Raw genomic sequence first — 13,295 nt, forward strand, 5'->3', positions numbered from 1 at the left:
AGAGTAGCATGTCTGGAAAAGATCTGTTAGGGGCGGAATGGGACACTTAAACACTCAACAAACACTGTAGCAACTGTAGCTGCTTGGCTGCTCTCGCTGTTGGCTGCAGAAACTCAAGCTGTTTTTGTACCGACACTACTTGGTGACTTTGAGAAACAGAGATCTATGTGAAAAATTGCCGGAGTTTTCCTTGAACTGAACAGCTAGAAGAATCTAGGCAAATTCCAGAACATTTGAGAATAATCCTAGGTTGTGTAGCCTTTTAGGCTACTCATGTCATTTAGTAGACTAAATCAGCTGATGAGCTTAACAGTGCTGTTCCCGCAGTTCACGCACTCGCAGTTTTTCTTTTTTTCATGCCCGGATAACTCTGCTCCATCTTCTCATTAACAATAAAACACTGGCTAACTTGATGCAAGACAGAGGCAAAGGGCCTAGATTAATTTGTGGGTCCCTATGCGGGTAATGTAGGTGTGTATAAGGCGATCGGGCTCTGTAGCCTACATGTCAGGTCATCATGTCATTTTCAGGGCTGTGGGGAAAGTCAGCGGGTAGTGAAAGTTAAGTTCTGCTGTCACACAGTGCAGGTTGTTGGAGGGCACAGCAGCTTACAGAAATCAGCCCGGCACTAAAAAAGCCACCGACCAACCGGGAATTGTCCCAATTCTCCCGATTACTATTCCGCTATTGAGAGCTGAAGAAAATCAGTGGCTGAGTACCGCAGGGTCACCATGTTCAGACACAAACTCCAAAAAACAATAAGTTGAAGCACTGTCCAATGTGTGGAGTTGGCAGGCTTTTGCCACATCATGCTAGCCTGGTTAAAACTATTGACTACTGGCTATTCACTTTGTGAATAGAGTATGGGGACTAACAATTGGAAAACGTTTCCAACACTAGGATGGTGACAGACACAGACGTAGACATAGCGTTAACTTTGAAATAATTTGTCCAGGCTAACCAATCACTTTGATCAGTGATTCCTAACTTCGCCTAACCTTTACAAACTGACAATAAACAGCACCGGCAGTCAGAAAACAATCTATGTAGGCCTACCTTTGCTGTAAATGAATTTACACATTCTTCCGACTGCAATTTTTAACGTGACTAGTACTGTTTATCACTGCCACTTTCGATTTCGGAACTATAGAATCATTCATGTCGCTGGTTGGCCAGCGCCTCGGACTATGTGTGCAGAATTATTAGGCAACTATTTGTGTGCAGAATTTTTATGCAACTAAATTAAAAAGTAAACATTTCCCACCTCACTAGTATATTTTCATTTATTTGAGTAAGAGTAACATATGAACAACTCGCTTCAGACATTTTTAAAAAGATATTCAACAACTGTCATGAGTCTTCCATGGAGTCTGTTGGTTTCTTGATCTGGTGATCAGCTTTTTTGCCCAGCAGCAAACACAGCCTCCAAAATGCTGTTCAAAGACATGTATTGTCTTCCCTCGTTGTAAATCTAATTATGAAGGGCCCATAAGTTCTCAATAGGGTTTAGGTCAGGTGAGGAATTAATTTGTCATCTTTAAGGCCTTTGCTTGCTAGCCATGCAGTGGAGTACTTGGATGCATGTGATGGAGCATTGTCCTGCATAAAAATCATGTCCTTGCTGATCAATGTAGGTAGGGCTGCACAATTATGGCCAAAATGATAATCACGATTATTTTGAGCAATATTGAGATCACGATTATTTATCAAGATTATGAATTAATTTTAGCGACAAAAATATTTTTTCCCTAAACATATTGGACTTGTTATCTGGCTCACCCAAATTCTTCCCCTCACATTTACACCCCTAAATTACTGCAAATATAGACTTGACTGCGACTTCCAAACTTCCAAACAACTTTTTTGTGCACGCTACTTTGTTAATATTTGGGGAAACGTTAACGGCCCACCGGGAATCCTCCCAACGCTCCCCATTAGCCACTTAAGCTCTGCTTCTTGTCCATGAGTTTAATCGTTTAGTCCAGGGGTGTCCACATTGGGTTTTGAAAATTGGCACACAAATAATAATAATAATAATAATAATAATAATAATAATAATAATGACAATAATAATAATAATAAAGTTTTGTACTATTTATTTTTGTTTGTAGAAAATTAATGCTGTTTAATTCATTTATAAATGGTGCACTGTCACTTTAAGACTCTTTGCCAGCTCCACTCAAATATAGCCTATGGTTAGTGCTTGGCCTTCTGCTATGCCACACATTTGATTTTTGATCCGTCTTTTTTTTGTATAGTCTAACTAGCCTACTAATAGTTAAAGGGAAACTTGGCAGGATTTCCCCCTCTGCTGGAGAAATTGTGCATTATGCTATTTCAAACTGGAAAAAGGTAACGATAAAGCACATGGATTTGTTTACAAGCTAGCAAAACGGTTAGCATAAGTTCGGCAGACAATGTGGATGTTACAAGGTAAGAAACACGATTTAAAACGAGTTTCTTGTTTCTCACTTCTCTTTCCGGGACGGTAGTCTCAATGTTGCAAGGTTGGTTTTCCGCCGGGGGACGCTAGGGGCAGCGGGAAAAGTCACCATTTTCACCAGAACAGGTCATTTAACCATCCAAATGATTTCTAAACGGGTTTATTACGTTGAAATAGTTGCCAAGTTCCCCTTTAATTAGTTAATGTTTCTAGTCCACAGTGCATCCAAACTGAGCAGTGCATCAGGCTGAGCAGTGCAGGGAACAGCTGTCATTGGTAGGCCGCATGCTGGCACATGGTCAGACAGGTTTAAGGAGCGCTTGATTTGTTTTGTAGCGGAGTGTTCTATGGGTTGCCAGGTTGGTTCTATGGGTAGAGCACGCATTTTTAATATCGCTCAATCACGCAAATTTGATCGTGGGAAGCCAAAATCGTGGTTGTGATTAAAATTCGATTAATTGTGCAGCCCTAGATGCAGGCCTAGACTTTTTCCTGTACCACTTCTTGAAGAAAGTATCTTCTAAAAACTGGCAGTTGTTTTAGGAGTTGGAAGTCCATCGTCAACCCAAAAAGGTCCAACTAGCTCAATAATAGCCTTAATAATAGCAGCCCATACCAGTACCCCTCCTCCACCTTTCTGGCGTCTGACTTGAAGTGGAGCTCTGAGCCCATTAATGATCCAGCCACGGGTCCATCAAGAGTAACCCTCATTTCATAAAACATAAAACCTTTGAATTGGAAACGACCCCATTCTTATTGTTGTCATGTTGTAGAACTCTGGTGTTATCAATCAACACTGTTTTCTTTCTGTTTAGGCTGACCTTGGGGTTGAATGTCCTAAGCGCAATGACGTTGTGAGTGCATCATTGCCATGCTGCCAGGAGTGGGTGTTTTTGGGACAGGTCGGACTGTGCGTGTTCTGATTCCATTGCTACGAGAACAAGGATTCCCTATACAAGCACTATGGGGCCGTAATGAAGAGGAGGCAGAATCTTTTGCAAAGGAACTGGACATACCCTTTTTTACAAGCCAGTCAGATGATGTTCTTCTTCATCCAGATGTGCATCTTGTATGCATCTACACCCCACCTCCACACACACGACAGATTGCAGTGAAAGCTTTAGGTAAATATTACCAATATTTCTCAGTTTCTAGCCTCATGTATTTGAGGTAAGTCTACATAAAAGCCTGCCATTCCGTTATGTCTCAAATTGCTGTCAAGGTAGTTTTTATACTCTTATACTTTTTTGTCCTTTTTCATTTCATTTTAATGGTTTAAAGCAGTAAAGCTCTAGCCTAGAAATCTAGACACGCCCCTAGCGCTAGTCTAGCAACTCTCCGTTGGCTCGTGAGCTCCAGAAATCGAAACTTAATCAGGCCATTGAAATCGTGTATAGAGTCGTTAGGTGGGTTTAACATAATGATTGATGGCAGAGTTGCAACGGTTTGGCTTGAATTTGAAAGACAACTGATTATCCCGCCCCTCGGACTGAGCACTGCGAACGGTGAGTGCCCAGACACTACATTTTAATGTAGGTCTGGCTCGCCAGGCTAGTAAAGCTCATTTGTAAAACAAATACAGTTAGAAAATTAAATCCAAAGTAAAATAGAGGCAGTCACATTTACCCATAGAGCTATATTTTGCCTAATTCAGTCTGGATTCTAGGGACAAACATTTGTAAATTATCGCAGGCCATATTGATTTTGGTTTTCCGTGTAGTCATTATCCTTTCACCCAATGCCTCCCACCTGACCATCTCAGAATTTCCTGAAAAAATTCTAGTAAAAAGATACACTTCTTAATAAGAAAAATCCAGAATATTTACTGTTAATAGTTTTCTCATTAAAAAGTATTGAATGAGGGGTATGAGGGGCATTTCTTTGGCATCATACTCTGAAAAGCCATTTTTAAACAGAAATATCGGGAAAACTATCTCACCTGTAGCCTTCAAATTTTCTACAGTCAATATCTGTTACTAATAGCATCCAGACATGGAATGTCAGGGGTGTGGCTCAAGTATAACCTAGTTATCAAGTAATTAAGGGCAAATCAATCCGGTGTTGCGGATCTTAATGGGATGCATGTTAACTGGGGATAAACAATTAACACGTTATCATAAGCAGGTAGTTTACCTTATTTGCTGCAGATGTGACTCTGATTCAATAAACAGGTCTGTGCAAACATATGGTGTTGACGTGTCCATAATAAAATAACAAAATCAAACCATATTTTGAGGATTAATTGAAGACGGAACCAAGTGCTGCTCAGTTCCCATGCAACTTGGGAGAGTGGCTAGCCTGTTAAGCAGCTCATGTTGTGGAGGTGGAGAGAGAGCTTCGGTAGGCCTATACTTATTATTTTGAATGGCTGCTTTAGAGTATGTTGTTAGGAAGAGTTAAAAATTTGAATTCAAATATACAATGTATTGAAAAGAAACCACTAGATCTATCCGAGTTTAAACCCATACCAGGCACAAAATATCTGCATGGCAGGCAGACGCTATCAAGAGCACCACTGCAGACGTGATTTGTCTTGAACTAGACTTCATCAGTGCCAACTGGTTACTGTTATACTTACTTTAAATGTGGGCAATGTAGTAGGCCTAATATTGGTGACTTCGAGACTGTATAGTCTATACAGCAAGGCATAGTTTTTTCGCACATGATTTTTAGAAGACATTATCTATCTTGGCTATCTCTCGTTCAGCCATCAAGATAATGCCACAGAGTAGGTTGTGTTTGTGGAAAAAAACTATTGTTAGCTTATTTCTGTGAACAGTCTTCTATCCCAACTTAAACATGGGAAGTTAGCTTTTGCCTAAAAGCTGAAAGTATTATATTCTTGTTGTGTTAGCGTGTCAGACTTCCAATCGTATGTGCCATGAGTGTTCAAATTCAGTTCCTGCAAGGTAGGTTAAGTGGAATTTTTTGCGTAGGCTTATGTCGTCATTGTAATTTCAACATTGGAAACCAGGTTTAGTTATGTTTTTGTTTGTAGTTATGAACACAAATAAAGGGAACATTTTCGTACAAACTCAGATTTCTTTACTGGAAAGTAGCAGCCTATCATAGATTCAATGCAAAGCCTACCCCAGGCATATATAGATATTATTTGAACCTTTTTGAGCTCTTTAGTTATTTAGTTACTTAGGCTACTCGCAAAAGAAGCATAGCATTCGCATAACCGTCGTATTGTCATACAGAATGGACACTAAAAAATTGCTCACGTACTGTCAAGAAGCTCTTGCATTAGTGGGATTGAGTTCTGAATGACCCACAAACCCTGTTTAACAAGCGCTATAGTGACGTCCATATTGTAAACCGTATTGTCTGAATCAAATAAACGTTTGTTAATTCACAGGGAGTTACACTGTGTTCCAAATTATTAGGCAAATTTTAGAAACGAAGAAACAAATATTAATTAAAAAATATTAAAATAGATTAAGAAAGCCACCGCTAGGGATGTAACGGTATGAAAATTTAACCTCACGGTTATAGTGACCAAAATTATCACGGTTTTCGGTATTATCACGGTATTTCTCAAAGTGTGTTCGATATGTTCAGAAAGCACTGATAGGCCTACACAAGCTGAAATAGTTTCAAAAAGTGTCCCATTCACTTTTTTCTTAAATCTTGTTAAATTGGCTATGTGCTTATAGCAGGGGTCTCAAACTCCCGGCCCAATTCCGGCCCGCGACCTATGCCAAAATAATAATGTAATCCGGCCCTTGAGGGTATTTTTTATTGCGACAAACAACGATACTGATTAAAATAGACGATAGATCCAAGTACGGTGACAAATCTCATTTGTAGGCTACTCTCCTCCACTATTTGCTAGACATCCAGTGCTTGATTGAAACCAAAATCGCTGCACAAAGTTTTCAGGAAATAGCCTACTTGTATTACACGCGAGAAACACGAAGACGTGCATTTGCAATGACGCGGAAGCGATGCAATAGTTTTGCACAAATTAAAGCAGACATAGCAGGCCTACACCAAATGGTGAAAAACGTTCACGTGTGATGAAGTCTTGGGTAGTCCATGTTATTCACCTATTCTGATTTTGAAGGAGAATATCCTTCAAATTATGATCAATGATCGAATATCCTTCAGATTATGATCGATCGTCTATTGACAGTGATGGTCACGATGTGAATGGAGGTGCGTCTTTTCGCGTATACAACGGTGTCCACTAAGCATACCATGGTTATTTCCACCCTCTGCCCAACATAGCTTGGAGGTTGCAGTGGTAATCATGATGATAGTGTCCGTAATGGACGTGGTACAGACAGCAGGGGTTGTAGAAATAGGGCTCTGAAGAACTACAAAGTCACCCGCGATATAGGAACTGATTTGACCAGGATACTTTATTGTAGGCCTTGTGGTTATAGGCTAGTAATAGTTTACTATTGTTGGTATACATCTTAGGTGTTTTCCTGTTAATTTGTTATGTGGGTAATATGACAAAAAAGAAAGTAGTCTAAATCTGCTCAAATATGTTCATCCAGTATTTACTGAAAGGTGCATAATTTGCTTGCCATCCAGTGGCAAATTAGATGGGTAAATGTACGCCCTTCATAAACTTTTGTTTCACATTTACAGTATACTTTATCTCTGGCCACTTTCAAGCCATGGCTTTTGGAAATTTTGATATAAAAATCCAATGGTTGCTTTCTTAACCCTGACGCCTAGTTTGCCAGTTATGAGAAGAAAATATTTTTATTTGGTGTGAAACACACACATAGGCCTACCTGTTTTTATGTTTTTTTGTTTGTTTTTATAATTTGTATTCATATTTATTTAATCATTATTTTATTTGTAAGCTAAGGATGCTAGCACAGGTGTCTAAAAATAGATAAATAGTCTTGCACTTTCTGTTTGTAGTTTTGTGTTTGAAAAAACATTGCATTTTAGGAAATAGCCATTATTTTTTTGTATTATTCTTTAACACTGACGTGGCCCTCCAACGAGATGACATTGGCAGAAGTGGCCCCCGGCTCATTTGAGTTTGAGACCCCTGGCTTATAGCTTAACTTACCCTACCATAACTTGGAGTTTGCTGTTTCTGTTATTTGGATGCAATGAGTGAGACCAAAGTAAGCGTTCAAAATAAAACTTTAGGCTACTGTATTGTCCTGATAACTTGAGTGGAATGGATTTAATGTGGACGTGGACATAAAAAGAAGCAGAGTGGCTACATGATACAGTGCACATTTTGCGGTGAAAAAGTTCCGCCTTTTAAAATCAGGTGTAGCCTAATCCGAATTGTAGTTAAAACCATCAATTAAACAACAGAATCAGTAGGGTACCAGTTTTGTTCTATTGTACCAGGCCTACTGTATGTCAAAAGCAGGCTCGAATGAAGCTGGGAAGGATTAAACACACGGTTTCCACACCGCGGTAATCAACAGTGATAATCATGATGTTTGAAATGAAAACGGTAATTATTATCGTCAACATTTTTATCGCGGTTTACCATTATACTGGTAATCGTTACATCCCTAGCCACCGCTATGGTGATTTCAATGGTAGATTGATTTGTTTAGATCCAGTGAAATTGCTGCCTTGACAACGCTACGTCATGGCTTCGGTACTCTATGGAACTTCTTCTCTGTGTCTCTCTCCATTGAACTGGGTAGCTCACTGACAACTTCAATGGAACCTCTTCTCTGTGTCTCTCTCCATTGAACTGGATAGCTCACTTTTCTTTTCTCCACTTTCTTTCACTTCTTTTTCTTCACTTCATCCATTAAACTATCTACCTATGCACATCCATTTATTCACTATTAAATAATTTAACTATTTAAACTACTCAACTATTGAACTGTTCAGCCATTCCAACTGTCAGTTGTCATCAACTATGACTCCTGGCAACTGTTTTCTCTGCCTAAAACGGTTTCAAAATAAAAGTCCTCACTACAATAGATCCCTATTAAGTAATTTAACTATTTAAACTACTCAACTATTTAACTGTTCAGCCATTCCAACTGTCAGTTGTCATCAACTATGACTCCCGTCAACTGTTTCCTCTGCCCACAACTGTTTCCAAATAAAAGTTTGTTTTGCATTTTATGTTAATATTAGTGCTGTCAAACGATTAAAATTTTTAATCACGATTAATCGCTGAATTCCTATGGACCCTTTCAAGAGAGTTCCATTATCAGCATCATAGTTGGCCCTACAAGACTTCCTTTTTAACATTCCATATGTTATCTTAATGCAGAGGAAGTAGATTGGGGCCCAAATAGAATGTTCAAGCATTGTTTTTGTTTACCTTGTTGAAAGGGTCTATAGTTAATCACGATTAATCACATATTTTATCATATGATTAAAATTCTATTATTTTGCATTTCTGAACTTTCCAGGAGTCCATATTAACAATAAAGTAATTATTGTGTATCTTGATTGGGATTACAAATTTCAAAAGATGTGCAGCAGACCTAAGGCAACACAATATATTCTTCAGAAATAGCTGATATAAAATGAAATAAATGCTACCGTGGAAGTGCATGCACAAAATGTAGGCCTACACACATTATAAAGGGCATAACAAACAGAAAATATTATATTCATACTATATTCATTATCTTTGAGTTCAGTTGAAAATAAGAAACTTTTCAACATGAGTGCATTGCCATTTTATAGGCGTACAGTCTATGGTGCACTGTCACTTGCCACACACATCAACGCCGAAGTTTTTAACAGGCAAACACTGGATGAACAATGGATTTTCTGGAGCAGCGTCGACCAAATATAACTGAATCGTGATTTACACGGCGGCAAAGTGTGATGCTGGTGTGCGGAGTTGTATTGAAAAGAATGGAATCTAATGTAAATGAATGTCGAAAGCAGAGTGCATCGCAAATAGTAGCAGCCAAAGAGGAATGTTGATAACAAAAGTGACGGTGAAAAAATCTTTGGCGGCACACAACTAATGCGTCAGCCTAGGCTACTACTCTTTGGCCAGCTCGTAAGCCCAAACAAGTGTGTGCAGCATGCCTTTAGCCTACTAACGGCGCATCATCATAAAGATACATTTAATGTTAACATTATATCATGGGAAAGATGGCTAGTAATCACACGTTGACGTTACATCTAGTTATTAATTCACAGGACATTCAATCATTTTACTAACACGGCAGTTATGAAGAATTATGTTTATGGTACTTACTCATGTCGAAACAATGTACATTACCAACCTAATTCGTTTGCAATACCCCATGTATTGTACAAATTTAGCATGTAGCTACACTTACAATAATATCCCATGCAAAACGGTTTAGCTTGCTAGCTAGCTAACTGTGGAACTTCAGTATAACACAGCCAATTATTTCACCTAGTTGTAGGAAATAGGCTACGTTCATATTACAAGTGATAGAATGAATGTGTGACTTATGTTTAGTTGATGTTATGACATGTAAAGTTAAGCTTGCTGAACTTAATTATAGTCAGCCACGGGCAGTTTGACTGTGCCTATCAATACATTCGTGACACTCCTGTTAGAAAACTGGAAAGAGCAAAACATAGGAACATGGTCACATTAATCCCATAAACACACAGATAACTCTTACACCAACCTTATTTTGTGCCTTTTATTCATGTTTGTTTCAAGATTTAATAAGTTTACTATAAGCCCTTTTCGCTCCCCACTTTGATGCAGCAGCATAGATTTCCTTTATATCAGTCATCTTTCACCTAAAAGTGAAAGATGCTACGTGTAGCACATACAAGTTCCATTCCATTCGTCAGTGCATATTGTTTAGTTTCCGGTCTAGCTAGATCCAGTGTGGTTTTGGTGTTGTTCTAACGTTACTAGTTGTTGCAACATCATGTGAAAAAACTACAAAGTTTGTTACACCAAAAAGAACGTTAATCTCGCAATAAAAAAATTGACTCCTTTAAAATAGGTTTACGTTAACGCCGTTAATAACGCGTTTAACTGACTGCACTAGTTAATATATGTTTTGCATTTTCATGCACTGGTAATTCCTTGGAAATACATTTTCTAGTTCTGTTCGGTAACACTTTACTTGAAGGTAGGTAAGGTAACTTTATTTATATAGCGCACTTTTGCATGCACAGAGTGCAACCCAAAGTGCTCCACACACAAGACATTGACACATAAGACAAAAGATGCTGGATGGAGCGGCGTAGTCGCCAGCGTAACCATGACACCAAGACATAAACAAACAAATGTACAATTTACACGCAAGATGGTTATAGCGCAATTTGACTAGGCGGTGTCTGTGTTGGCCAACTCGATAGCGCAGTTGTTGGACAGCGCGCGATGGTCTCTGGTTATGTTGGCGCAGATTGAATAGGTGGTGTCGGCCAACTCGATTGCGCAGTTGTAACATTAAACAGCGCGCGATGGTCTTAGGTTAGCGCAGCTTGACTCGATAGCGCGAAGTGCAACTGAATGGGTGGTGTCTGTGTTGGCCAGGCTTTTGATTTGTTTGGCTCGCCATAACTGGAAACACAGAACAGTCATGGGCAATCCTGCAGATCAGCAGCTCGGTGGACTTTGACAGCGACAGTTTGTTGTCATGACAGTGTCATGAACGTGTCATAAACATTATAGACAAGTCATAAACGTTTATGATTAAGTGTCATTCGGGTTTTGTCATGATAAGTTTACATTGTTTGGGTTGTCTTGATTATGACATTAATTGACATCAATCAAAGTGATATTATTTGACCGCTTAATAGGGGTGTGCATCTTTCCCTTAGAAGAAGATTCGATGCGTATCTATGATTCGATCGATCCAAGGATGACACGACAGCAGATAGACTAACTGACTTCATTCAGGATACTGCAATACACACGTTAACGTCACACACACATGCTGTTAGTCCATGCTTATGGTGAGCAACATAGTGTGTTTCAGTCACTAGTTTGCTGCCACTGTAGCAGTGACGCTACTTAGCTGAAGAAGTTGAAGAAGGCCAAATCAGAGAGAATCAGAGCGAATCAGAGTCGGTCAGATCATTTTGAAAGTAATGTAATTTGTAACGTTAGGTCTTCCACTGCAGCTTGCTTAGCAGCAACCGATTTTGTCATTTTAAAATTATTTACCAGTTCACAGTACATTTAAACCGATCCAGAGGTTCGCATACCAATGCACTCACATCTTTAACAATCAAATCAATTGCATCTGTTTTTACTATATTATATTTTAAATTGCATTTTCATGCTCTGGTAATACCTTGGAATTGCATTTCTAGTTATTAATGTTAGTTTTTATTATAGTAAAAAGCACTAATGAAATATTTTTAAAAATAAAATAACTGATGAAATTCTGGATTCAGATGTTTGAGGCTAAATCGAGACCTTAGCCTCCAAACTTTGCCAAAATACAGTATGTCATTTGTTAACCATTGTTTAAAATGAATTAACTCTTGTTATTACAGATAATAATTTATTTTTCCATCCATATGATGATTGGTTTATCTCTGTGTACACAATGTGCTTTCCTCCCATAGGCATTGGGAAGAATGTTGTTAGTGAAATGGCAGCGTCTTGTGCTGATGCTCTACAAATGGTTGCTGCAGCAAGATATTACCCTCAACTGCTGAGCATTATGGCTAATGCTCTGAGATTCCTTCCAGCATTTGTCCTTATGAGGAAGCTTATAGAAGAAGGATATTGTGGTGCATTACAGGTATATATTTGCACATGCTTGCACACACATGCACACGCACACCCTCACATACATGCTCAGAATGTCATTTTATTTCTGCAGGTGTGCGAGGCACGTGTGTACGGTGGATCTTTGCTCAGTCAGTCATACAGCTGGGCATGGGAGGAGTTAATGGGGGGTGGCGGACTGCACATCATTGGCTGGTGCATCATTGACCTACTAAGCCACCTGATTGGTTCTCATGCCGTTCGTGTGCATGGAATACTTCGTACATTTATGAGGAGGGCTGGGCCTGGCATCCGCTCTGTCACATCAGATGATTATGCTTGCTTCCAGATGCTAATGTCAGGAGGTGTGGTCTGTAGTGTTACCCTCAACTTCAATCTGCCAGGTTCTACTCACCATGAGGTAATGGTTGTGGGGTCCTCAGGTCATTTGGCTGTGAGGGGGACAGAGCTCTGGGGACATCGCCATGGTGACACAAGGGAAGAACATTTGCTAAGCGATAACTCTGCAGCTGGACCTGCTGCAAGAGGGCTTATAGCTATGGTTACACAGCTGCGTTTGGCATTTGAAACACAAAAGGACCGCTGCTCATGGGAACGGCCACCTGTTGCCATGGCAGCCTCCTTTGAAGATGGGCTGTATGTACATACAGTTGTGGAGGCAGTAAAACGTGCCAGTCGAAGTGGAGAATGGGAGTCTGTAGAGCTTGCAACAAAGGAAACACAGTCTAATCACAATCAGCACACAGTGTCTCAGTAAGAGCTGGATGGATTTTATGACTCTTGCCGGTGAAGTTGCTTCTTTCAGAATTAAGAATTGATTTCTGAACATTTCTGTACATGTGTGCAAGTGTGTGTGAATATAGCCTTTGCTCTAACCTGTGAAAAGTAGATGGATAAAAAAAAATAGTTGGAGTAAGTTTCTGTAAAAGGAGATTCCCTCAAATATATGTAATGTTTAACTGGAACTGAAATAAAAGTGCATTTTCTACTGTTTACAAGACTGTTCTCCAGATAACAAAATGATCTATATATAAGTTATTGCATTCATAACATGTGGAAATTATATTTTGATCATTCACTTCATTGTCTGTCTAACATACTCAGTCACCAGCATCCAGCACCAGTCCATTAACAAAGATCTCTACTTAACCAATCACATGGTAGCAACTCAATGCATTTAGGCATGTATACATTGTCAAGATC

The 13,295-nt window shown here is 39.3% G+C and overlaps 1 protein-coding gene across 3 annotated transcripts in view; it reads left to right on the top strand.

Annotated features, from left to right (window-relative positions):
- The window catches only part of gfod2 (glucose-fructose oxidoreductase domain containing 2), a 55,289-nt gene extending 42,205 nt beyond the window's left edge, over positions 1-13,084 (top strand). For all 3 annotated transcript variants that reach the window (XM_076287950.1, XM_076287949.1, XM_076287948.1), the window contains 3 exons: positions 3,259-3,567; positions 11,927-12,105; positions 12,187-13,084. In XM_076287950.1, coding sequence (XP_076144065.1) covers positions 3,315-3,567; positions 11,927-12,105; positions 12,187-12,849 — 1,095 coding nt within the window. In that variant the 5' untranslated portion in view covers positions 3,259-3,314 and the 3' untranslated portion in view covers positions 12,850-13,084. The remainder of the gene's footprint in view (positions 1-3,258; positions 3,568-11,926; positions 12,106-12,186) is intronic.
- Positions 13,085-13,295: the final 211 nt, after the last annotated feature.

This window comes from Alosa pseudoharengus, unplaced genomic scaffold (assembly GCF_046254945.1).
Source record: "Alosa pseudoharengus isolate Yale_2024_CS ecotype anadromous, Long Island Sound unplaced genomic scaffold, YU_APseudo_1.1 YU_APseudo_1.1_scf_16, whole genome shotgun sequence".
NCBI lineage: Eukaryota > Metazoa > Chordata > Actinopteri > Clupeiformes > Clupeidae > Alosa > Alosa pseudoharengus.